The 27105-nt window shown below is 35.4% G+C and overlaps 1 protein-coding gene across 1 annotated transcript in view; it reads right to left on the bottom strand.

Annotated features, from left to right (window-relative positions):
• ADGRV1 (adhesion G protein-coupled receptor V1) overlaps positions 1 to 27105 on the bottom strand; it is a 530561-nt gene that overhangs the window by 482358 nt on the left and 21098 nt on the right. The window contains 12 exon segments of the mRNA XM_036847274.1: positions 4515 to 4781; positions 5812 to 5935; positions 7233 to 7396; positions 8108 to 8288; positions 9046 to 9231; positions 10155 to 10281; positions 15049 to 15272; positions 17444 to 17620; positions 23852 to 24181; positions 24551 to 24821; positions 25195 to 25760; positions 26751 to 26864. Of these exon segments, the coding sequence (XP_036703169.1) occupies positions 4515 to 4781; positions 5812 to 5935; positions 7233 to 7396; positions 8108 to 8288; positions 9046 to 9231; positions 10155 to 10281; positions 15049 to 15272; positions 17444 to 17620; positions 23852 to 24181; positions 24551 to 24821; positions 25195 to 25760; positions 26751 to 26864 (2731 nt within the window).

The following is a 27105-nucleotide window of genomic DNA, read 5'->3' as shown; positions in this document are numbered from 1 at the left end:
GAAAACTACAGGCCAATAGCACTGATGAACATAGATGCAAAAATCCTCAACAAAATACTAGCAAACAGAATCCAACAGCACATTAAAAGGATCATACACCATGATCAAGTGGGGTTTATCCCAGGGATGCAAGGATTCTTCAATAATCACAAATCACTCAATGTGATAAACCATATCAACCAACTGAAGGAGAAAAACCATACGATCATCTCAATAGATGCAGAAAAAGCTTTCGACAAAATTCAACACGCATTTATGATAAAAACCCTCCAGAAAGTAGGCATAGAGGGAACTTACTTCAACATAATAAAGGCCATATATGACAAACCCACAGCCAACATCGTTCTCAATGGTGAAAAACTGAAACCATTTCCTCTAAGATCAAGAACAAGACAAGGTTGTCCACTCTCACCACTATTATTCAACATAGTTTTGGAAGTTTTAGCCACAGCAATCAGAGAAGAAAAAGAAATAAAAGGAATCCAAATCAGAAAAGAAGAAGTAAAGCTGTCACTGTTTGCAGATGATATGATACTATACATAGAGAATCCTAAAGATGCTACCAGAAAACTACTAGAGCTAATCAATGAATCTGGTAAAGTAGCAGGATACAAAATTAATGCACAGAAATCTCTTGCATTCCCATACACTAATGATGATGAAAAATCTGAAAGAGGAATTAAGGAAACACTCCCATTTACTACTGCAACAAAAAGAATAAAATACCTAGCAATAAACCTACCTAAGGAGACAAAAGACCTGTATGCAGAAAACTGTAAGACACTGATGAAAGAAATTAAAGATGATACAAACAGATCGAGAGATATACCATGTTCTTCGATTGAAGAATCAACATTGTGAAAATGATTATACTACCCAAAGCAATCTACAGATTCAATGCAATCCCTATCAAACTACCAATGGCATTTTTCACAGAACTAGAACAAAAAATTTCACAATTTGTATGGAAACACAAAAGACCCCGAATAGCCAAAGCAATCTTGAGAAAGAAAAATGGAGCTGGAGGAATCAGGCTCCCTGACTTCAGACTATACAACAAAGCTACAGAAATCAAGACAGTAAGGTACTGGCACAAAAACAGAAATATAGATCAATGGAACAGGATAGAAAGCCCAGAGATAAACCCACACACCTATGGTCACCTTATTTTTGATAAAGGAGGCAAGAATATACAATGGAGAGAAGACAGCCTCTTCAATAAGTGGTGCTGGGAAAAATGGACAGTTACATGTAAAAGAATGAAATTAGAACACTTCCTAATATCATACAGAAAAATAAACTCAAAATGGATTAAAGACCTAAGTGTAAAGCCAGACACTATCAAACTCTTAGAGGAAAACATAGGCAGAACACTCTATGACATACATCACAGCAAGATTCTTTTTGACCCAGCTCCCAGAGAAATGGAAATAAGAACACAAATAAACAAATGGGACCTAATGAAACTTAAAAGCTTTTGCACAGCAAAGGAAACCATAAACAAGACCAAAAGACAACCATCAGAATGGGAGAAAATATTTGCAAATGAAGCAACTGACAAAGGATTAATCTCCAAGATTTACAAGCAGCTCATGCAGCTCAATAACAAAAAAACCAACAACCCAATCCAAAAATGGGCAGAAGACCTAAATAGACATTTCTCCAAAGAAGATATACAGATGGCCTACAGACACATGAAAGAATGCTCAACATCATTAATCATTAGAGAAATGCAAATCAAAACTACAATGAGATATCATCTCACACCGGTCAGAATGGCCATCATCAAAAAATCTAGAAACAATAAATGCTGGAGAGGGTGTGGAGGAAAGGGAACACTCTTGCACTGTTGGTGGGAATGTAAATTGATACAGCCACTATGGAGAACAGTATGGAGGTTCCTTAAAAAACTACAAATAGAACTACCATACAACCCAGCAATCCCAATACTGGGCATATACCCTGAGAAAACCATAGGTCAAAAAGAGTCATGTACCACAATGTTCATTGCAGCTCTATTTACAATAGCCAAGACACGGAAGCAAGCTAAATGTCCATCGACAGATGAATGGATAAAGAAGATGTGGCACATATATACAATGGAATATTACTCAGCCATAAAAAGAAATGAAATGGAGGTATTTGTAATGAGGTGGATGGAGTTAGAGTCTGTCATACAGAGTGAAGTAAGTCAGAAAGAGAAAAACAAATACAGTATGCTAACACATATATACGGAATCTAAGGGAAAAAAAAAAGGCCATGAAGAACCTAGTGGCAAGATGGGAATAAAGACACAGACCTACTAGAGAATGGACTTGAAGATATGGGGAGGGGGTGGGGTGAGATGTGACAGGGTAAGAGAGTGCCATGGACATATATACACTACCAAATGTAAAATAGATAACTAGTGGGAAGCAGCCGCGTAGCACAGGGAGATCAGCTCAGTGCTTTGTGACCACCTAGAGGGGTGGGATGGGGAGGGTGGGAGGGAGGGAGATGCATGAGGGAAGAGAAATGGGAACATATTGTATATGTATAACTGATTCACTTTGTTATAAAGCAGAAGCTAACACACCATTGTAAGGCAATTATACTTCAATAAAGATGTTTAAAAAAAAAAAAAAAAATTCATGTACCACAATGTTCATTGCACCTCTATTTACAATAGCCAGGACATGGAAGCAACCTAAGTGTCCATTGACAGATGTATGGATAAAGAAGTTGTGGCACATATAGACAATGGAAATCAGCCATGAAAAGAAACGAAACTGAGTTATTTGTAGTGACGTGGATGGACCTAGAGGCTGTCATACAGAGTGAAGTAAGTCAGGAAGAGAAAAACAAATACCGTATGCTAACACATATATATATGGAATCTAAAAAAAAAAAAAAAAATGGTTCTGAAGAACCTAGGGGTAGGACAGGAATAAAGACAGAGATGTGGAGAATGGACTTGAGGACACGGGGAGGGGGAAGGGTAAGCTGTGACAAAGTGAGAGAGTGTCATGGACATATATACACTACCAAATGTGAAACAGATAGCTAATGGGAAGCAGCCACATAGCACAGGGAGAGCAGCTCGGTGCTTTGTGACCACCTAGAGGGGTGAGATAGGGAGAGTGGGAGGGAGACCCAAGAGGGAGGAGATATGGGGATACATGTATATGTATAGCTGATTCACTTTGTTATAAAGTGGAAACTAACACACCACTGTAAAGCAATTATACTCCAATAAAGATGTTAAAAAAGAAAAATGATAGCGAAATATAACCGACTGCATTAAACAGAAATCATGAGTCCATACTGATAAATATATCAATGAAAAAATTGAAAGTTTGATGAGTAACAGGATATTTACATAAACTATCTCCCCCACAAAATATTTATTAATTACAAAGGAACAAAAGTACAGTAGAGAAGCCTGGCAGTCACCACCTAAACAGTGGTCTAAGTAAACATGGCAGTAAAGGGACAAAACAAAATCATGTGCCAACAGAAGGGATATAATTGGAACACAGAACTGCATCTATGAAATTCCTGCCAAGGATGCAAAGCCTGAATCTAATAATGAGGAACATCAAACAAACCAAAATGAAGGACATTCAACAAAAGAACTGCCCTGTAATCTTCTATATTATAAAGGTCATACAAGTCAAGGAAAGACTCTATTCCGGACTGAAGAGATTAAAGAGACACAGCAATTAAATGCAATGCATGATTTAGGAAAGGATCATTTTTGCTAGAAAGGACATTGTTGGTTAAACTGGAGAAATCTGAATGGGGTCTGAGGCAATAATTGTATTAATGTTAACCTGATTTCAATGGTTACATTGTGGTTATGTAGGAAACTGTCCTAGTATATAGGAAAAAACACACTCGTGTATTCAGGGGTGATGGAGTATCATGTCTTCAACTTACTCTAAAAGATTAAGGAAAAAAATAACTCTATGTACTCTTAAAAGAATAAAATAAATACCAAAAGAAGCTATAATCCCTCTAATTTACTAAAGATGGGGTGAAAACATTCTCAGGACCCATATAATGGGGACAAAACATCCTGCTTCATTTATAGCATGGAGAAGATGGAATTTCCCCTCCTGCAAATTGTCATGCATTGTGGCTGTAGAGCCAATTGGGCTCAAGTCACCCACAGAATGCAGCTTCCCAACCACTATGCCCAGCAGCCTGCTAGGAGGGAAGAGACTACAGATGCCCTAAGCCTTTGGATGACTAGAAAAGACTTAGGGTAGCTTTAGCTAAAAGATTTCTATTCCTCATATAATAATAACATAATTTTCTATGTGTGCTGTATTGTGAAAAAAGATTAAGAATAATGACGTAGAGTATACCAGGTACACGAAGTCTCAACACATATATTCCTCAGCCCTTCCCTCAAGAAAGCAATGAAATAAACAATTTTGCTCTTGAACAATCCCAGGTGACAGTTAAGTGCTTAATGTCATCTCATAAAAGCACTGAAACAACAGATCTACCATAAATGTAATTTATTTACCTGTTGAATTAAAGAGGATTATATAAAAGGACTCATCTGTTTCTGGGACATCATCTTCATTAACGAATACAGATATGTTCTGCTCTCTACTTCCAACCGCAAAAACAAGCATTTCTCCTTTTTCAATGGGAACAAAGTCTCCCTCTCTGGCGGTAGCCTTCCCATCCATGGTAGCATATTGGACAGTGCAGGCAACATCAACAGATCCATTTCTGAGAACTATAAAGTCAGCAGTCTCACCTTCCCGAACCCTCACTACACGAGGTTCTGAAATATTCATAAAGAAAAGAAGAAACGTGTGAGCTTTTCTGATTCCATCTACATATTTTCAGATCACATATGTTTCCTCCTGCTCCCTACAAGAAATGACCTCCACTGTGTCTTTACTTAAAGACTCAGCTCTGATCCCAACGTCTACAAGAGGTCTCCTCTGATTACTTCTAGTCAATGGCCTTCCTCTTGCCTTGACTCCTATAGAACCCATTGTCTTCAACACCCAGTTTGTCATTAAATTACATACTATCTGGAATCCTCTGCCTACTGTTTCATACACTTTATTTTCAAATTTAGGCCATAAGTTCCTTGAGAATAGGCCCAGATATCTTAGGTTTTATTTTTGCCACTTCTTCTACAGGGTTAGTAGAAGACTGAACACAGGACTAACTCATTAAGTACATGTTAACTGAAGGTTAAAATATAAATCAAAAATACTCAAGAGGTTTAAGTGTCCTACAGTTGTAAATTGAACAGCTTGCAAAAATGATTTAAGAAAGAATTAGATACCAGTAGATTACATACCAAATAAAACTAAAAGATGTCTCAGGTGGAAAAGACAGTTCTAAAGAAAGCATTAAAGTGGCAAAAATGGGGAAACCTTAATTTATACGTTAACTTATATGTCCATTAAATAATAGTAATTATAGTAAGTAACCATTCATTAAGTACAATACGCAGACCCTGAACTGGCTACACTGTGTACTGGAAGAGGTTATGTGGAAGAGTGTTCCCTTTTGCACAATGGAAAGAAAATACCTTGGAATTTAAAAGTGGGAGGAGAACAAAGCTAACAAAATAGTACTTATTTTCTTTTCTTTTTCCTGAAGAAGATTCTTTAAAGTATTTGTTAAAATGTCAAAGAGATTGAATAATGATCATCCAAACAAATTATGAAATCCTATTTAAACAAGCAACAATTGTGCTTTATTGAAAATGTTCACTTAAAACAATTATTGAAAAAAAGTATTTTTATACGGTTCAAGAAAGATGTGAACTCACTCAAATAAGAAAGCAATACCACCTGCAAAATAAATGGGGTCATCATTTCTTCTAATCCTCAGAGTTGCAGTAGTTTTATTTCCTATTTTAGCTCCTCCAGTGGCATTAAGTAGGATAATGGTAAATTCCTCCATTTCCTCTGGAATCTTTTGGAAAATGTTACACATGCTTTTAGTCAGGTGATTTGTATAAATAATTCCACTACATATTCCTAAATTATTTTTATCTTTTTAAAAAAAGAGCTTTATTAATAACAGTACTCATGTTCGTTTCTACTTCTGAGGTAAAACCACTCTAAATTATTCAAGTAGGCCTCAGAAGCCCTCAAAATTTTAATGTACATTCATCCAAACAGTCACTTTATTTTGACTCACTATAAAATTTAAGGGAAATAGAGAAATTTTGCCTTATATAAGTTAAAAACAGAAATACTACATAGCTTAAGTTATTTCTATAAGAAAATGGGATATATATTGTTTTTAAGGAAAAATAATGGAACAGAAAAATAACTTTTTGACACATAACAGAATTCATAATCATAACAAAAGCTCAGCTAGCTCTCAAAGGCCCCTTACAAACCTTACTTAAGTTTCACCGAAGTACAGAACAAAGACCTCATTCCCCTGTCCTAACAAGATGAGACTCCCCACATATCTGAGCCTATGTGGCTCCCCAGGGGGACACTGCTTCTCTTTCTCATCCATGTAAGCCAGTCTTCTCCAGATCCTAAAATGGAACAGTGTTGGAACTTTGTCTCTCAAGGCACAAGTGTGAAGGAAAGGAGACAGGTTTCCATACCTACTCGAAGCACAGTGTCCCTCAGAAAGGTCCACCCCATGGTTACTAACTTCTTTCTCTGCATTACCCTGAATCCACCATCCACCTGGTCCAACGTCCTGATTCTGAGGGTGCACCATAGGATACTTGGTAGATGGTGCCCTCATCCTCAAAGGGCCTAAGTACAAACCAAGTGCTTATTAACCTCTCTCACAAGTATGAATCCCTGATATTTGACACCACGCAGTGTCACCAGCGACTATCGGTTCTAAGAGTTAAAAATGCTTTCAGGGAAACCAAAAATAATATTTCTATTTTGGCTTAGAGTCAGACATTATCACATGAGTTCTTTACAGGGGTCCCCAACCCCCGGGCCACGGCAGCCTGTTAGGAACTGGGCCACACAGCAGGAGATGAGCGGCAGGTGAGCGAGTGAAGCTTCATCGGCCGCTCCCCATCGCTCACATTACCGTCTGAACCATCCCCCGCCCCCTGCCCCCCCCCATCAGTGGAAAAATTGTCTTCCACAAAACCGGTCCCTGGTGCCAAAAAGGTTGGGGGCTGCTGCTTTATCACATACTCTCATGACAAAGTAAATTACCAGATGTTTAATTATTTTAAAAAATAATTATTAAACAAAAAAAGAGTCATATGTGTAACATTTACCTCATCTGGAAGGGAGTAAATGGTGATATTTTTTGAAAATTCCTGATCTCCAAAGAAAATAGTCCCTTGAACAGGAAATACATCTTGCGTAAAGTCTGGACTAACCACCCATGATACATTAACATCACCAAAGTTGCCTCGATTTCTTATTACACCATAAACAGCTGTGAAATACAAATGGGTATAACATATATGAGCATATATTAAACAATTTTAAAATGATGAGTGAAGAAATTGTTCAAATAAAAGTAAAAATAAGCCCTCTTTTTAATAAAAACCAATTATTTCCTTAGCCCAGCCTCAAGGTATACATATAAATTAACCTAGTCTTACCTCTGTAGGTATACAATTGATAAAATAAATGGACTTGATCTTTTCTATCACAGTTTGCGATTTTAAAAGTCATTCAGCAAAAGGAGCAGAATGGTGACTACTTAGGTACACCTATCACAAAGTCCTATAAGGATATTTGTTAAGGGCAGCTAGAGGAAGCTGCATACTCAAAAGTGATTTTCTTACCCAGAAGACACGGCTCTAAAAATACCCTATCAATACATCTCATTTCGTGCCACTGCAGTAGTTCCCTAGCAGTAACTCTTAGTTTTTCCTATTTGACTCAACTCATTCTTTTGAGTGTTTGAGTTCTACCACATATGGTTAATTGAAATCAAAATATAACTGAAGTCATCATCACAATACTATGTAAGAAATAAAAATAGCAATATGATTTTTTAAAACACCAATTTCTGTACTACATATAATTTCTCAGCAGTTGGACAACTAAAAATAACTATTTACTAAAGAAATAAACTAAAAATATGACTAATGTCTTCTTCAGTAAACAGTAATAGAATATAAAAAGTAGAATAAATTACCACTATAGGTATCGTCTCCTTTACTTTCGTTTATCGTAACAATTAGATCATCAGAAACAAATTCTATAATCCCATGAGGATCATCATTTTTTAGAATCGTTATGTTGACAACTGTAGCACTTCCCAACTTGCTTTTCCATTCACCATGGCTGCTGAGGACCACCCAATAATGTTCATCCAACTAAAATGAACATGCCAAATTAGGAAAAATATAAAGTTGAAATTTTCAGGGGAAATAAGAATATATGTATTCAAGAATCAGTTTTTCACAAACATGCCACTCACTGAAAAAACAAAGCTGATATTTTTTAATTTTTAACATCCTTCCATCAATTAAGAGAGACATCAGATATAAGTATACATTATTCAAAAAGGGAAAAGATAAACCATGATACTATATTAAAATTGTAAGAAGACTTAACCTTATCACTGATGATCTAGTCATTTAAACTAATAAGAGTAAATAAAATAAAATTAATGTAAAAGCTACATATGCAACAGTGTGCAAACATAATGGAACAATACCTGATTCCCTTAATATACAACTAAAACTTATTTCCTTTAAAAGAGTAATTTCACAGAAAAATTTCTTCAGTTCAAAACTGTATCACTGAAAGTTCCGTCAATACAGACTACATAAAATAAGGTTTAACATACATAAACCTAAAAGGAGATGAAAACTGATTACACACTGAACATTTCAGATTGTTTGGTATTGCTTTACATAGGACAAACATGGACAATTCAAATTGGAATAAGTCTTACTTTGTTTTTTAAGCTTGTTTTTTTTAATTTTCCAAACATAAGCACTTCTCAATCTTTTCTTGCCCGCTTCCTTTCCTGTATCTCCTTGCCAATGTTCAAAATATTTATATTCATAATATACAAGGTACTATCAACTTTCCACAAAAGCACACAGAAAAAATAAAATCCCATACCTCTGGTATCCCATCCAATCTTGTTAGCAAGGTGATTACGATCTCCCTTTCCCCAGGTTTAAATTCCAGTACCCCTGTGTTCCCATAGAATTCATTGCTATCTCTTGGCTCTATTCGGTAGTGTAGAAACTGCTTAACAAGAGCTCCCCTGGAACGGATGATGTGGAGCTCTACAGATTCTCCTTCCTTAAAAAAATCCACAAAATTCAAAAAGATACATGCACCCCAATGTTCATAGCATTATTTATAATTGCCAAGATATGAAAGCAACCTAAGTGTTCATCAACAGGTGAATGAAGATGTGGTGTGTATATATATATATATACATATATATATAGATATATAGATATATATACAATGGAATACTACTCAGCCATTAAAAAGAACGAAATTTTGCCATTTGAAGCAACATGGATGACTTGGAGGGCATTATGCTGAATGAAGTAAGTCAGACAGAGAAAGACAAACACTGTGTGTTATCACTTATACGTGGAATCTAAAAAGTACAACAAACTAGTGAATATAACAAAAAAAAAAAAAGCAGATTCAGATACAGGAACAAACTAGTGGTTACCTGTGCGTGGAGGGGCAATAGAGAGGTGGGAGAGAGGAGGTACAAACTATTGGGTGTAGGACAGGCTCAAAGATATATAGTACAGCATGGGGAATACAGCCAATATTTTGTACTAACTGTAAACAGAAAGTAACCTTTCAAAACTGTATTTAAAAAAAACAAAAGAATCACACACCCTGAATTTTGGACTGAATAGGTTTTGCATCACAACTTTAAGCAGTGCGTCTAAGGCTCAGCTAGAAATGCCAATGTGTCTCTTTTCACGTTTGTAAAATGTGAAATAGAGCACAGACCTCTTTAACACATTGTGAAGATTAAGGGCTGTGACTACAAAGTGCTTAGAACAGGGAATAGAATATAGAAGGCCCTCATTATATGTTATCTATATGATTATAACAATAATAGTGATGTGTTCTTGCCAGTAAAGTACCATATATAGGACAGGAAAAAAAAAGTCCATAAAAGTTTAAATCCTTCGAGATTGTTCTTTTGAAGCTGTGAGTACAGAATAGATTGAAGTTTCTTTCATACTTACTTTTATAATATAGGGTCCTCTGGAAGCAGGAGAAAATTCAAAAATTCCCCCAGGATCATCATTTTCCAAAATAATTAGGTCACGGCTTGTATATCCAGATTTCAGCACTTGGTTTTCCACGTTGACCCTGGAGAAGTCAGAGGGGAAAAAGTCTTATAGGCTTTTTAAGTATTATAGACTACCTATAGTCTTACTTCTGAATTTTGAAGTCTTATTTTAAATATTTACAACACTTCAGATAATGAATATGAAGGTTATTAGGAGGTAAAATTTAAGTTGAATTTAAGTGTATTAAAATCACTTCAGATCAAAACCGTTTTACTGGTAACATTTATGGGAGAACTTCTATTTCTGAATTCATTGGTTCTTTCATATTTGACTGAAACCAAACACTGCATATGTACATTAAAAATACATTAATCAAAGGTTTAAATATATTTTATAAAGTAGTATCAAATTCACAGATTTGTTTCCAGTTTTAGAAAAAGTTAATTTGTAACATGTAGTTTAAAAATAATTTAAATAAAATTGTTTTAACTTTACATACACTTGAATTTCTTTTAAACAAAAAAAACTCATTGCATAAGATTATACTAACTGAATACAAGTTGGTTAACTGCTTGGACTAAAAGCAAGACACACTGACCAAAAATAAAATTGTGATTAGATTTTAGAAATATTTTGTGACCTTTAATATGATTCTATTCACCTTGATTTTAACCTCACGCATTTTCTTTTGTTTTATTACAAATAAAAAAAAAAACAGAAGAATAAAACAAAAGAAAATAATAAAACAAAAGAAAATGCGTGACATACATTAAAAAAAATGGAATAGAATAGATCTGAGATACGTGACATGCTATAGCAATTCCTATACAAATCTCAAAAGAACATATTAAACCAAGATGTTTTTTATTTCTGGTTTTTATGTTCAGCCTATAATTAGAATGATCAAAGGAACGAGGACTGTAAGGCTCTGAGGGTTTAAAAGCCAGCATACTCTTTGAGAATTCTCAATCCTGCAAGCTGTTCTAAACCCTTCCAAATGTCACTTTCTATTGAATCAAAAAGTACTGCCGATCAGACCTCAAAATTACAATGCAGTCACAATTAATATATAAAAAGGACAGCACACTTCCTGTGTAATAGAGAATCTGAATTAACATCCTTCCCCAGCTTTTGGAAATCTGACAGCCAGTACCTAGTATACTAGTGGCCACAGAAGATACAATCCAAATAATAAGATAGTTATCCTTTTTATATTATTAATGCAGTCATATTTTTTTCATAGCAAAATTTTTAATAGCAAATTTTCATAGCAAATTTGCCCATATTTCATTTACATTGATATTCTAATTAATTAAAATTTCCTATGTCCATATAAGCTAAGAGACAAAAAAAACACGATCAGAATGTGAAATATAAAAATCCATTCTGAGCATTAAACAAATGAATTTATTTTTAATGTGCTACCCTTTTGGAAAAAGGCAAATTTTTGCAAAGTTCTTTATACGACAACTGAGAGAATGTAGGCAAGAAATTGCTTAGATGCACTCAAAAACCAATGGAAGAGATGAGCGCCCTGCTTCTGAATTCTTTGTTAAACCACAAGATTCATAAAAGATGTTAAGTAAGAATCTCACAAGCAAAGGACACTAATTGTTCTCTTGGTTATATGTACACTATCAGGAAAGTTAAAATTTTTAAGTTCTTCAAAACATGGAATTACATAAATTCTCAAAAATTTTATCAGATATCTTAAATGCATTCATAATTTAAAACTCTTAATACAAAAAAAAAAAAACTTCATATAAGCTTATCATTAGAAGATAAAAGGACACACAAAGCATGCACAGGCAGGTGGACAAGCAAACTTTCTCAAGACTGGTGGTCATGCAGAACAGCAGCCTTGTCCAAAACATTGACTTGCAAAGCAAAATGTTGAATCACCAAAAACAAGACATTCTCTAGCACACTTACCCAAAATACACGACAAACCTTTCGGTTTCTACCCTGTCAACACAGAAAGAAGCGGGGGAGCGGGTTGGGGGGGGGAAAGACAGAGACACTATTTGCCAGAATCTCACCAATACTGTTAGAAATGTGAATGGCAGGGTAAAAATAAAGCTAAAGAAAGCTCTCTTTTTTCCCTCCCCCCGCACAAGCTAGTCATATTCACTTTAAGGGAACTCTGCACACTGGGTTCTTTGCTATTCACAAATGCTAGCAAAAGGTTCGGCAGTTCCCACTTAGGGAAGATGACCCCATGACCAGCCAGCACGTCAAGACCCATTGAAGACATTCCTTTCCAGGCCTGCTCCAAGGCGCTGGAGGCTGCCAAGCTCTGTGCATGCTCACAAAACCACAGCAGCTGAGCAAATTTCATTCAGCCCGACTTTTAATTACTTAGTAGCTTTAATTAGGTTTCAAAAAAATAAAATCCCACATCCTCAGATCTAAAGCCAGTTATTGTTTGAAAATATAAAAACTCTATCAGCAGAGAAATACATATCTTTCATCATTTGCATAGGAATATACCCAAGAAGCCAAAAGATATCACTGTATCTTTTAATTATGACAAATATTACTTAAATATAACTTCATATCAGGAAATCTAAACACTTTGCCAAATTCCCAATGTGCTGTATTTTTAAACAGCCTGGAGAAACATGTCAGAATGTAGAGTCCTAGTGCTTCATTTTTCAAGTCAAATAACACTATAAATAAGGAGTTGTATACTACATATATTACAATTTTTTCTGAAATAAATTGGCATAATAATATTGTTTCTGATTTGGTGAGAACTAAACAACAAAATATTTTTAATTAGTATGGTATTAAAAGCATCATAAATCAGTCAGTACCAGGGCAACATTTATCTCTATTTAACTGAAATATAGAAAATTTTCATTTGAATTTGACATTAAAAGAAAATCGTAAATGCTATCACAATAAAGTGTTAATTATTTTTTGTTGCAATATTTTATTGTAACTTACTGTAATCACAGTAGCATTCATTCATTCTTTCATTTTAGTTTTGTTAAAAATTTGCAAAATTGAGACGGAGATTTTGACAAAATACGAGATTGTCACATTTATTTAATTAAATATGTCTTAGAACACTGAATTGTAATTTGTTCATGCACAACTGAGATAATTCAAGTATGCACTAGTTACTAATTGCATTAAAACATTTTAGTATAAATTTGAACTAATTTCTTCTGCTTGAAAACAGAGGAACCATTAATTTCTGAAATTCTCTGCCCCATGGTTTATACTTTCTTGTGTACTGCCTTAACCCAGAGGAAAGAGAGAGAGAAAAAATACTTTAAAATTATATTTAGTTACTTTCAAAGATTTACATGATAAGGTTGAAAATGACTATTTTGAAAGAATATGAAGAATAGTCACTTATGAACTTGCAGAGGTATAATGTAAATCATTCTTTAGACATTTAGTTCAGAGCAGAAACTCGCAGCTTAGCTAACAAAGTTTCTATAGATTGCTCCCTCTTTGGCTTATAATTGCTGTTCATTTTTCTTTAGTTTGTTTTTAAGACTGTCCACTGATGTAATAAGTACTCAAATCTAACTTAAGGAAAAAAAGCACACAAGTGAAAAAATAATAATTTTCAGTTTACATTTCATTACATTTCACCAATTTTTTCATCATATGAAATATCTTTCCTTATGATTTAATGGAAAATGTATATTAAAACCATAAGTCATTTAGACTGTGCATGTGTGTGTGTGTGTGTGTGTGTGTGTGTGTGTGTGTGTGTGTGTGTTGTATTTGGTTTTTGCTTTTTTTTTGTTGTTTGCCTATTTTGTTTTGTTTTAATTTTTATGTTAAGAAAAAGGAAGAAAACACAATGTGGTACTGAAAGCACACAAAATGAACAGCAGACATTCAACAGATTTGTTCCCTATATTCTGAATTTTTCTTCCACATAAAAATAAAAACAACTACTCATAAGGTTTATAAAATGTGTTTACACAATACACCAACATAGAAAAACCTATAAGAGACTGAGAGTAAAATTTGGAGAGGACCAGGGGTTACATAAAATAATTATTACTACTTCAGTCCTGATTAAAACAGTATAAAATAACACATATTGATTCACCTATGAATTTTATTGTTTTTAAAATAAAAATTTTGCAAAGCCCTCAAGTCACACATTAACCTTCTCTAATATGTATCAACTTTAATATAGAGACCTGTAGTAGATAAGCTTGGTTTCAATTTTTTAAATTAACATCAATTAAGCAAAGTAGTTTTTTATTTTTGGAATTTTCTGAATTGCTGGAAAAAATTTCTCTTTGAGAGATTGTGATATTTTCTTGATATAAGTTACTTACTGAGAAATGTTAACTAAATCCTTATTATTACTTAAAAATACCGCTTAAATTTGTATTATTTTTTATTCTCTGGAAAATTAGTATTATTTAATGTTAAATTCCATGTAAAAAAGAGAATTTCATTATATGAAGATTAACACTTTCTTTTTACTCACTCAAAAAAGCTCTAATCCTCTTCCCTGATGAAAATGAAGCCAGCAGAGATGTTTGCCTAACCTAACATTTTGGATTTGCTGCTGCCTATTTTTTGAACATAGCAACATATTAGCTATGCTTAAGATGTATCTAATACCTTCCATAAATTCTCTCTGTAATGTTTCTTCATGATAAATAGCAGGGTAAGAGTTCACTATGTTATAAAAGTCTAACCAGAAGCCATCAACAAACAGCAGAAAAGTCAGAAGAAGGTCAGCATGAGGTTATCTAGTTAGGTTTTTTCTTTTTACTTTATGTGGAGAAAAGAATTAAAACAAGAAACAAAATTATTTGTGAACATATAAATGTCACTAAACATTACCTAAATGGGTTATTACCTGTCTAGAGAAAGTGTTACCGTCTCATTCATTTCCGGTATGTCATCAGCTTTGACAGTAATGTTGATTGTTGTGTAACTTTGCCCAGATAAAAACACAACAGAGCCATTAAAGGGTCCTATATCGTCCAGGGTCACTGCTTTTGAATTAAAGCCAGAGGGCTTCACACTCCAATAGACAGTAGCCTGGCCATCAGTTCCATCCCGATGTAAGGGAATGCATACCTTATAAAAAGAAGAAAACAGAACAAGTTCTTCTGAAATACATGCTCACAAATTACATATGCTTTTCAGCGAGTGCATATACTTGTTATATGAATATGTTTATGTATTGTGCATAGAGAAGTGAACAATTAAAATGATATTAAAGGCACAATTGAACAAGCTTCTCTTTAAGTATGACGGTAATTTCAGATTTGACTATTTTATATTAGTTTTTGCTAATCAAATTTCCCTAAATTTCCCCCACCCAAAAACACGCCTAACCTGGGATTTGTCTTAATAAAAAGACTTCATTTTAAAAGCCAAAGAACCATGAAAAACACAGAACAATGGATAAAGAATAAATTTCCATCAGAGGTTCTCGGAAAAAAAGAATTAATTTAATATCACAATACAAACTGAAAAATAAGCTTTTGTGACTAAATCTGGGAAGTACACAGTTATGTCAAATGCATCCTAACGTGATAGGGGGCAAAATAAGAAAATAATAATACAAATAAGAAATGTTTCTAACCAACACAACAAATGCAGCAGAAACAAAATCAGATGCTCAAATCATGGCTCTGGGTTACCCTGGGCAAGTTACTTAACCTCTCTGACCTCAATTTCCACATGTGAAATGAAGCTAGTGGTTGCCTATTTTGCAAGTTCCTGGTGAAGATTAAAGTGTCTCTCCATAGCATGAGCTAAATAAATGGAAACTATTATAATAATGCTGAAACAAATTGTATTTGGTAGTTTTATTTAAGTGCAGCACACTTTAAATATGTATAAGAAAAGGATCACTGAAGATCATAATGAAGTTTTTTTTCCAAACAAAGAATGTAAACAAATATTTAATAGTATATAATGCTATTCTTTTTAAGTGCCTAAAAAAAGTATCCTCTGCTCTTTGCCCTTGAACATAGGCCATCTTGAAAAACATGGAAGATATTTCCCTCACTAACCATTCTTCTAATTTGGCTAGCAACGGTCAAGTCTCTAGACTAGCAAGCAAAGCAAGATTCTTAGAAAAGACAAAAAAAAGTAAGAAAGGACTGGGCCCTTAAATCACCCCAAGAGGGTGGGCGTGGCCAGGCTGTAGTTGGGGACAAAGAGAACAAAGGGAAATTCTCACTCTTTCTGCTGTTTCCCAGGATGGGAAGAATGCAGGTTTCACAGAGACCAAAACTTTCCCTAGAAGCTAATTTCCCTCTAGGGAAAAATATGAAATGGTAAATGTACAGCTTTGTAAGATAAATGAATAAAAACAACCTATTCTTTCAGAACAAACTGAACACTTTTTAGTTTTTAGAAGAAAAATATAAAAATATTATGAAAAATATAAAAAGTCAAAACCATCTTGAAAAATAGAGCTTCTCTGCCAATTCACAGAATCAAATATACAAACAAAGGAAGTTGTGATCACCATATTTTGACATGAGGCTTTGATAACAAAAACAACTCTCCACTTTCCTGATCTCAACTGCAACCCAGTTTAAACCAAATCTAAGTGTAAGAGACTTGGAGAGGGTTTTAGGGACAGACTGTGGCTCAGGGAATGGTAAGGTCAAAAACCGGAGTGGTCCCTATGTAGATGGCAGGAAATTCAACCAGGGTGGGGGGAGGCAGGGAGAGGTGCTGTATATGTGAGCATGTTTGTGTGTATCTGTGTGTGTGTATCCAGAAATTTACATATATATGTAAACAAAATTATATATATATATATAATTCCAAAGATCTGGCATCTACTACTTTACCACCATCACCTCCACCACCAAGTATAGGACGTCACCTGAATCCTGCCCAAGGCAAGCATGAGGAGTGCTCAGAAATAGAAAAGGTCAAGGATTCCTGTGGCACATATGACTTGGCCAATAAAAAAAAAATTGTGTTTGGCTATTACTCTACCAAATGTCATACCACTAGCTGAACGCAGCCTCATCAAAATATCCTACTTTTGCTGTGAGCAATTAATTCTAATTTTATTCTATCGAATATGGCAAAAGATGATGAAAAATCACACATTCATCAGTTACTTATGTCAAATTACATATTGAAGGCTTGCTGTAAATGGTGAAGCTTTTCAAGATCTGTTAACTCTATAAACTAACCCAACCTCCCCCTCTAAAAAATAGTGTCTTTACATTATCTCAAACTCATTAGGCCCCATCAATAAGAAAAAGCCTACTTACCACTTCAGCAGCAAAATCTTCTGGTTCATGCAGAATGATTGGAAGATTGCTAATAAAGCCAATTTCTCCATTTGCAATGTCTGGAGTAACCACTAAAGAAATATTTCGGATTTTTCCAAATCTAGGACTTATGGGTGGGATTGGGGGAACTATATTCACCAACTCCAGATTTTCCAACTATAATAAACAAAAAAAACCATAAAAATGGAAAGAAAAGACATTTTTAAGAAAAATGTTAAAGTCTTAATTGCATGGGAAAACAAAGTAAGCATGGGTAAAGGCCACCAATAACTTGGCAACTTCCTTCTTCATTTACCATCTGATTCAACCTCCCACACTGGCTTCTTGAGCTCTTTCTGATCCTCAATTATTATTATTCCCCAGGGTTCTTCCTAAGACCTTTATCTTATAATTTCATACCCTCTCCATAATAATCTCTGGATCTCTCCTTCAAATTCCAAATCTTTATAACCAACTGCCACTGAATATGACATAAATATCACAGAGACACCTTACACATAGAATGTGCCAAAGAGAAATCACTATCTCTGCTCCATGTCCTCTTACCAACTGTTTTCAGCAATACCACCATCCGCTTTTCCCCCTTGTTGCCTATACCCAACTACCTTGATGTAAAGCCAAATATTGGCGAGTTGCCCACATTTCCCTCCTCTCTTCCACTGACCCACACCTCCAATCAAATCACCCACTCCCCTTCTCTACCAGAGAAAATTCACTATCAGAAGACCATTCAGAACTCCAAATGTGACTTAATATGTCTTTATGTTTAAAGAAATGTGACACATGTATAACATATAATGTCCCTGTGATTAATGAACATGACCTTCAGAGTAACTTTCACAGTTTATCCTCATGTAGAATGGCCTCCTTCCATCATCTCACAAGTCAAAATGTACTCGCGCTTAAAGACTAGTTAAATATCCCTCTCTCCCATAAAGATTTCCTTGGATTCTCCAGCCCTCTTTCTTCTATCTCTTCCTGAACTTCTACTGCTACACTCACTAAACTTGGAAATTAACGTTAAACTTCACATATTGCTTGCTTATCAGCATTTTGTGTGTTCCAGACTTTTACTTCCCAACAGGACTATAAACCTCTTATGTGTCTGTGTCCTTCTCAGTATTTTCCTGCAACATGACATTAAGTACAGCAGCTACACAACAAACTTGTTGATTTATCCCTACAAGACAAAATGAGCTCTATAAGAATCCTGATACATCAAAACTTTCAACATCTTAATATTCTAACTTTTCAAAATCCAACTTATCAATCCTCACAGTGTTCACGTGAGTGTAGGCATAGACAATCATTACAGGACTGCAAAAAGCATAGAGATTTTAAGTTAAAAAGCAACTGTGAACTTAACAGGGTGTTATGGATTGCCCACTCTTCAGAGCCCTCTGTTAGGCTTTGTAATGTGGAAGCAATGCCACTAAGTAACCCCCTGTAGAGACTGGTGATTTAAGTTGATGTTCCACAGGTGGGCAAGGACTGTTCTGATCCTGCACATACGCTCACATTTTGTGATGAACAATATACATTTTAAGGGTAAAAGTCAATGCCTTTTTAAATGTAACATACTTTGCTTTGAAAATAATATACAGTAGAAGAATATCAAAAGTTCCATGATTGGTAAATATTCATTTGGGTAAAAGAAAAAAAAAGAAATCAGACCGACCAATTTTGCTAAATACTGGTATGTGGACTAAGTCAAGTAAAATATAACATGCGGTTCTTTAGGATACTGCATTTACTTTATAAAATAAATGAAACATAAAGATACACAGTTAAAACCACATAAGTATAACCGTCATCCCTGCTAGAGAAAAAGAATATACATACTCATATATATGTATATATCTTTAAAAATAGCACAAGAAATTAAAAATAAAAATATATATTTGAATGGCATATAAATATAAAGTGTGCATTGGATGGAGGTGAAGACTTTTTAAAATACACTGGTCTTGTGTGAGTTAGCACGTGTTTGTGAATGAACACTCTCATTCCCACACATTCACAAAGAGTTAAACTGATAATACTGTTGAATATATCAAGGAAAATAATGACTTATTTTTACTTCAAAACTTTTCAAAAAGAAAGAAAGAAAATTCATATTCTACTTACATTTATCAAAACAGTTACAGAATTAATTCTAAATATAGTATTTTTGGAAAATACAGAGAAAGAAGATATAGAAGGCTACAGAATGAACTGATCAAAAGAAAAATGCTAATTTTCCATGGCTTATTTCCTAGTCTCTAAGCCTTTTTGTCTGGGTTCCTTAAGCATCTGCTAAATCAAACTACTCCATTCATAAAGAGTCGTTCTTTGCTTCCAGACAGTTTGCAACTGAGACAGCACATTAGTAACCCCATGCCTGCCAAAAACGGTATCTCAGACTAACGTATTTTAGCTGAGAGGGTTACTGAAGAATGAGGAGCTCATGTCTCAGATTCTCCTTTCTTCAGCCTCATTCAGCTTTCCATGCAGAGTCTGATGCCTCCTATTCTTGAGTTGCTCATCCATTACGTACTATACAAACTACACAACCTTCTAATTCCAACTAGCCTTCCAGAACCTACAGCTGTTTTGAACTTTAAGGAATTGTGTCAGTGACTAATAATGACCTTTTGTCCTAAAGTGTTAAATTGACTGTCTGTACTGTAAGACCTTTGTTTTTCAACTGAATACAGAGACAGATAAAAAATTGAGCCTGGGATTAGTGGTGCAAACAGATTTCTAACCTGGTATCACCAAAATTCAGACATTACATGCTTCTTCAAGCTTTTCCTTTCTTTTCAAGTGTTGTCTAAAATAAATTCTGTCATGTTCATATAGAATGCTGAAATAAAATAGCTAGAATAATATCTGACCGATTGAAGGTTCTTAATAAAGTTTTGTTTACAAAAGGATTCTCTGCAGCTACTTGGATAGAGATACTGGATATTTTCAAGAGACTGAAAGTTTAATATAAAGGTTACTAATATTGGCATAGATATAGGGGGTCTGTATCCACAGTAAAAACTGGTTTTGAGGCAGAGTACGAAGAGATATCAGAAATGGAAAACAGAAAAGTTCTCTACAACTCAAAATCAACCCTTCTGCATCATCAGTTCTCAAACTCATGTCATGTCACTGCAACTGCACTACTACAGGAATTCCAGGATGCCCAGGCCTCCATGAAAGCAAAAGCAACTGTGTGAAACCTTTGCTTCATTTCACTTGTTTTAATAATTTGTTTTTCATATGAGTTTTGACCTATGCAGGATAGGAGACAGACAGAGGGAGAACTGAATACTGAGGTTCTAGGGACAAAAAACCTTAAACATATATGCTATGAATTGAATGTTTGTATCCCCTAACCCAGAATTCACATGTTGAAACCCTAATGCCCAATTTGATGGTATTTGGAGATGGGACCTTTGAGAGGTGATCAGGTCATGAGGGTAGATCTCTCAGGATACATCAGTGCCCTTATAAGGAGAGACACCAAAGAGCTTGCATCCTCTCTCTCTCTCTCCACCATGTGAGGACAAAAAGCAAAAAGACATCAGTCTGAAAACCAGGAAGACAGCTCTCCCCAAAACCCCACCATGCCGGCATTCTGATCTCAGACTTCCCAGACTCCAGAACTGTGAGAAGTAAATGTCTGTTGTTTAAGCCACCCAGTCTGTGGTAGTCTTTATAGCAGCCCCAACTGACCAAGACAATGTCTACTAGTAAGAATGCTCTGAATCCAGAGGACACCAACCACAGAGAAGGCAAAGGAGAGCACTGATGCCAAAAATAAAAACAAAACACAAAAACCCACAATAAATTCTGACACTCCTCTCAACAAGTTATTTAAATCTCCCAGAGGCACCTGAGAATTCCTAAGTTTGGGAAATGCTACCCTAATTGCAAACTGGTGAAATTAGTATGTATTTCCATATATTAAAAGGACCAACTTTAAAAAGTAAGTTATGACATGTTTTTTAGAAGGTCAAACTTAAAGCTTTTAAAAATTTTCTAAATAGCTCTCTAAATGTGCTCTGGTGGCAGCATTCTAATCGCCTTAACTTCCTGCTCAATGGGGTCAGGGCCATGGGCTTGACCACTTGCTCAATTCCACTTCACAGATCCAGATCCCCCACCATCTGGCCAGTCATCTCATAAGAGCATTCCACAAGTTGCCGGGGGAATGGAAACAACTGTGAATGACACCATGTTCTGTTCACCCATCATCCCAAGAAGAGAATTCAAGGGTCCTCCAAAAAAGTGGGTTATCCTCATAGACAGAAGGATGCATCATATCATAATTTCCCCATTTTGAGGAGACACAACAGAATAATAATAATAGTTATAATAATAAAGGTGAAAAGCAGATCTCCCACCACAAAGCTTTTGGCATGTTGACCAAAGGTCTCCCTATATGTAGGCATATTGCAAAAAGGCATCCCTACGTACCGACAAATCATATATCCCCATAACGGGCCACTCACTAGACATCTCCACTAGGAGTCCACAATTAATGTACAAACCATACAAGCGTGAGCAGTGACTTAGCCCAAAAAAAAGACAAAAGTCTTCAAAATAAAAGGGCCCACCCCACCAAGTGCTAAGCAAGGCACGACACAGCCCTGAGAAATTCAGAATGCCAAGATTAAAAAAAAAAAGCTTTCAGAGATAAAGAGCAAGTTAACCTAAAGGTAAATGATTTCTTTCACCTCAAATTTCTTATCAGCAACTCTGGAAGCTAAAAGGCAATACCTTTCAACTTCTGAAGAAGTTATTTTAATCTAGAAATCCTACGAAGCCAGTTATCAATGTATGAAATTTCATTTTCAGTTGCTCAAAGACTCAAAAAGTTTACCTTGCACATACTTTTTCTGCACATGTATTTGAGGATAGATATATTTCAACAAAATTAAAACACAATCCAAGAAGTAAAAGGCAAGAAATCAAGAAAATTGAGGAGTTCAGTAAAAAACAGTCCCAAGTAGTAGGTGTGAAGCAAGTGAAGAAAGCAGTTGGTACAGCTAAACTCAGCATTCAACACATCTAAGACAGCTGGAAGACCTAATTAGGTAAGAATGGCATATAAAAAGGAGCAGGGCTTCCCTGGTGGTGCAGTGGTTAAGAATCCATCTGCCAATGCAGGGGACATGGGTTCGAGCCCTGGTCCGGGAAGATCCCACATGCTGCGGAGCAATTAAGACTGTGCGCCACAACCACTAAGCCTGCGCTCTAGAGCCCGCGAGCCACAACTACTGAGCCCACGTGCTACAACTACTACTGAAGCCCACGTGCCTAGAGCCCGTGCTCCACAACAAGAGAGCCACCGCAATGAGAAGCCCACGCACCGCAAGGAAGAGTAGCCCCCACTCGCCGCAACTAGAGAAAGCCTGCGTGCAGCAACGAAGACCCAGTGCAGCCAAAAATAAATAAATAAATAAAAAGGGGCAATTAGAAACTCCAGAGAAAGCAATAATAAAGTATAAAACAAAGTCTAGGCAAAAATATGAAACAAATTTAAATGCAGCATTATTCAAAGAAATTAATGGAATATGAGATTTCATTTGATATATATTTCAGTTAGCAAAATGTATGGTGACACAGATCATACATTCTTTCTTTATTGATCCATTCATACTATCTGATTCTGTATTAAATTTATTTACATAACCAAAATTTGATAAGCACCCTTTATTGCTTTCTAATTTTCAAAATCAACCAATACCAACCATATGGAAAATATAACCATAGTATCATAAATAAGTACAGATGTTTCAAACTTTGGCAATAAAAATATGCTCTGGTTAATAAAAGTTAAGAAATAAAAGAGATAAGATGGAGAAATATAGGGCCCTTATTTCTTCTTATTAAGTAGATAGAAGTCCATAGATTCTATCTACAGTTAATAGATTTTTTAGTATACTATTTAAAGTTATCTACACAATTTCTCTCATATTGCTTTTTTAATTTCTGGCATGCTTTCCTTGCAGCATCCACCATGAAAAACATATTTATTCTACAAACTATATTCCTATGTCACATTTTCCTAAATCAACTCAAAAGAATGGCTCGCTCTCTCCTGGCCCTCCCCCACTCACAGTTCATGAATTTCTCCATTACATCATCCATTATATTCTGACCTACATTTCATGTCTGATCTACTTTTATTATCACATGATTAAAACACTGACTTTAGTATAATCCTTGTTTTATTCATCCTTATATGCCTTAGGGGCAGACAGTCTCTCTTTGGACTCCCTACATAACTTCTAGTAAGCAACAGAATCCAAAATATAAATGAGGGCAAAATAATGACTAGGTAACTCTCTCACACAGATAAGCACGCTTGTAGTTTAACCAAATTTGAGATTATTTTAATCATTCAAGTACCTGTACTAGGAAGTGGGCCCCATTTTGAAGGAATGCATCATTTCTTAGTGGTAATTTTATAGTGACTTGGGTTTTTTGTTCTGGAAAAATGAGGCTGCTTCTCCTGGGTATATTTAAGATGCCATCTTTTGCTCGCAAAGGGTCCACATCTCCAGCAGGAATATAAAGTGCAGAATAAAACATATTCACATCTCCTTTAGTTCCTCCTAGTCTTTTAAAACTCAAGGATAAATATCGTTCACCTGGGCTACTTTTAATCTTCTGGTTTTCCACAGGAAAAAATGTTATTAGGCCATAAACATCATCACTATCCTGAATGTAGAACAAAAGCTGCAGATAAAGGAATAAAATATTAAAGTGCAGAATTCTCACATCTGAGATTACCAAACGGTTTATTTTCTAGGCTATTTTGAATTTTAATATTTATTTATGTATCACATCTAAAAATGATTATTCTCATAGGTAATACAGTAAAAGATGAATCAAAAACACATTTGAAAACTTTGTGGAATTTTTTTAAGAGCAAACTTTTTATTTACAGAGGGACAACCTTCAGCAAGGGAAGTAACCACCATTTCTAAAATCAGTGTTCTTCCTGTCACATCAAACTAAACATAAATGTGCTTTGTGTGGTCAAATTCTTCAGCTGTTCTATGACACAGAAATATTCCCACAAGTAAAGCATAATAAGAGATCTACCTCTGCTGGTTCGCTCACTTCTGCACCTCCTCGTACTGTATGAGGGAGAATCTGAAGTAGATAAGCTTCTGCCTCTTCTGGAAGATCATCATCAACCACAGTAAGAGGAATTGATGCCAACATCTGCCCTTGTGCAAAATGGAGAACTCCAGAACTTGGTCTGATATCTGCTGTTACCGGTGAGGGATCACTCCTATTCCGTGTCAATACCCAGTTCACAGAAATATTCCCATGAGTGCCACCATTTCTAACCACTGTAATTTCTTCAAATCTAGAATTGTTTAAAGAAATATATGGTCATATGATACACTCCATTTCCCTTGAAATGGGCATTTTCAACGTCAAGTTGGCCACCAGACACTGGTAAAAGCAGAATCCAAATCATAAAGAATGACTGTTTTTAATATGAAGGAGTAGATATGTAGATGTGTCCTAGGAAACTACCATAATGTGAATTAACTTGCATATTTAAATATGTGATTTAAATATCACTCCCCAAATAAGAAAAACAACAGTGAAACCATGGTCAAAGAAATGACACATACACTTAACATTTCAGCACTGTGTCCAACACCTCAAATATTAAATCTTGGAATAATATATTAAAATAATTGTAGCAATACAACATTTAAAATAAATCCTACCTTGATGTTGTATCTTCATCAATTATAACTGTCTTTTCAAACAAGATACTGCTGAATGAGAGGACACCATAAGGTTTGTCGTTTGGCTTAATGGTGACTTGTACAACAGAAGGGACTAATAGCACAGCATCTCCCTGTAAGGTATCTTTTAGTAACATAACATGAAATGATTCAGCAATCTCTGGTATGGCATCATCAACTATTTGAAATTTCAGGTGTGATTCATAAATAAAAGGTGGAAAAACAATAGTTGTGTTTGGCTGAAGATCAATGAAGTCTATATTTTGCTGGGCATGTGCTGTTGAATTCCCAGTTATAACAACATAACTGATCGAAATTTCATATTCATCAGATCCAATCATATTTCCCTTGTCATCTTTTCCACGAACCACTGGAATTGCGAGTATGTGGTCTTCCTCAGGTACCAAATAAACACTCTGAATGAATCTCACAGGACTGTCATTTTTCTTAATGATGACCTCAACTGAGCTCCTGGAGGTGTTGATCTCAGCTCCTCCTTCTACACTTTTCAGCTGAATCAAAAATATTTCATCATTTTCTGGTACCTGTCAGTGAAATATAAACAGTGGTAAAACATCAATAACCAAAACACCTGCAAAAAAAACAAAGTGTGAAAAGTCCCTCTGTTTCAATGCAATTACATAGAAATAAAAAAATCTTTAACTGAAGGGAGCAGATAAAGAGGCTTGTTCAGTGTCTACTTACTAAAATATTTTCCAAAGGTAAACAACATATTTTAGATAAAGCAATGATAAGAACAAGTAAGGAAGTGTCAGTATAATGGCTTTCAACCTTGATCAATCTTTAGATAACTAAAGATCTGACAGTAAAAACTAGTTCTTACTAGTTTCATCAGGTGGGTAGGGTCAGAAGCAGCATTCGAGGTCTGATAATATATAAGAATCTGGAAAACTACATTAACATCACATACAAACTGTTAGTTTTCAATCATGTCAAATTATTCTTGCTTCTCTCTAAACAGTTTCTATCTCAAGATTTAAACATATGATACCAATCACATGATTTTCAAAATACATATCACGTCTCTCTGGAGAACAAGCTATAAGAGTCACTATTAGGCAAAATGATGACACTGTTAAAATGAAACTTTTAAAAAATAAATAAATAAATAAATAAATTCATTCATTCATTCATTCATTCATTTATGGCTGCGTTGGGTCCTCGTTGCTGTGCGCAGGCTTTCTCTAGTTGCGGCGAGCGGGGGCTACTCTTCGTTGCGGTGCATAAGCTTCTCATTGCAGTGGCTTCTCTTGTTGCAGTTCACGGGCTCCAGGCGCACACGGGCTTCAGTAGTTGTGGCTCACAGGCTCTAGAGCGCAGGCTCAGTAGTTGTGGCGCATGGGCGTAGCTGCTCTGCGGCATGTGGGATCTTCCTGGACCAGGGCTCGAATCCGTGATGCCTGGATTGGCAGGCAGGTTCTTAACAACTGCGTTAATACTTGACATAATATTCTCTAACATGTCTGTAACACAGAGAGAGGCCTTGTCCCTTTTAAGCACTTAACACATCCTACCTCATCATCGAGAACTGTCAAGTTATAAACTACTGTTCCTCTGCCAGGAGGAACAGTGATGTTCCCTTTAACTGGACTTAAATCTTCTTCAGGTGGGTTTGGGCCACCCTCTACCTGCAAGGAAACACAGTGCCATCAATAAACATGAAATATTTCAGAAGAATAAGAAAGCATTATTGTGATATCAGCTGACATATTTAGTTAAAAATGTTTTGCAAGAGGAATGATACTTTAAAAAAATTTTTAATAAATAAGTATATCCTGGTACTTCCACCAAAAAGAAAAAAAAAAAGAAGAAGAAGAAGAAGAATGATACTAACTTATATTAAGTCTGCCCTTCTAACTAATAGTCAAG

Source organism: Balaenoptera musculus, chromosome 3, assembly GCF_009873245.2.
Source record: "Balaenoptera musculus isolate JJ_BM4_2016_0621 chromosome 3, mBalMus1.pri.v3, whole genome shotgun sequence".
In the NCBI taxonomy this organism is placed as follows: Eukaryota; Metazoa; Chordata; class Mammalia; order Artiodactyla; family Balaenopteridae; genus Balaenoptera; species Balaenoptera musculus.
The sequence above is the reverse complement of the archived record's forward strand: the minus strand, read 5'-3'. Positions and strand labels throughout refer to the sequence as shown.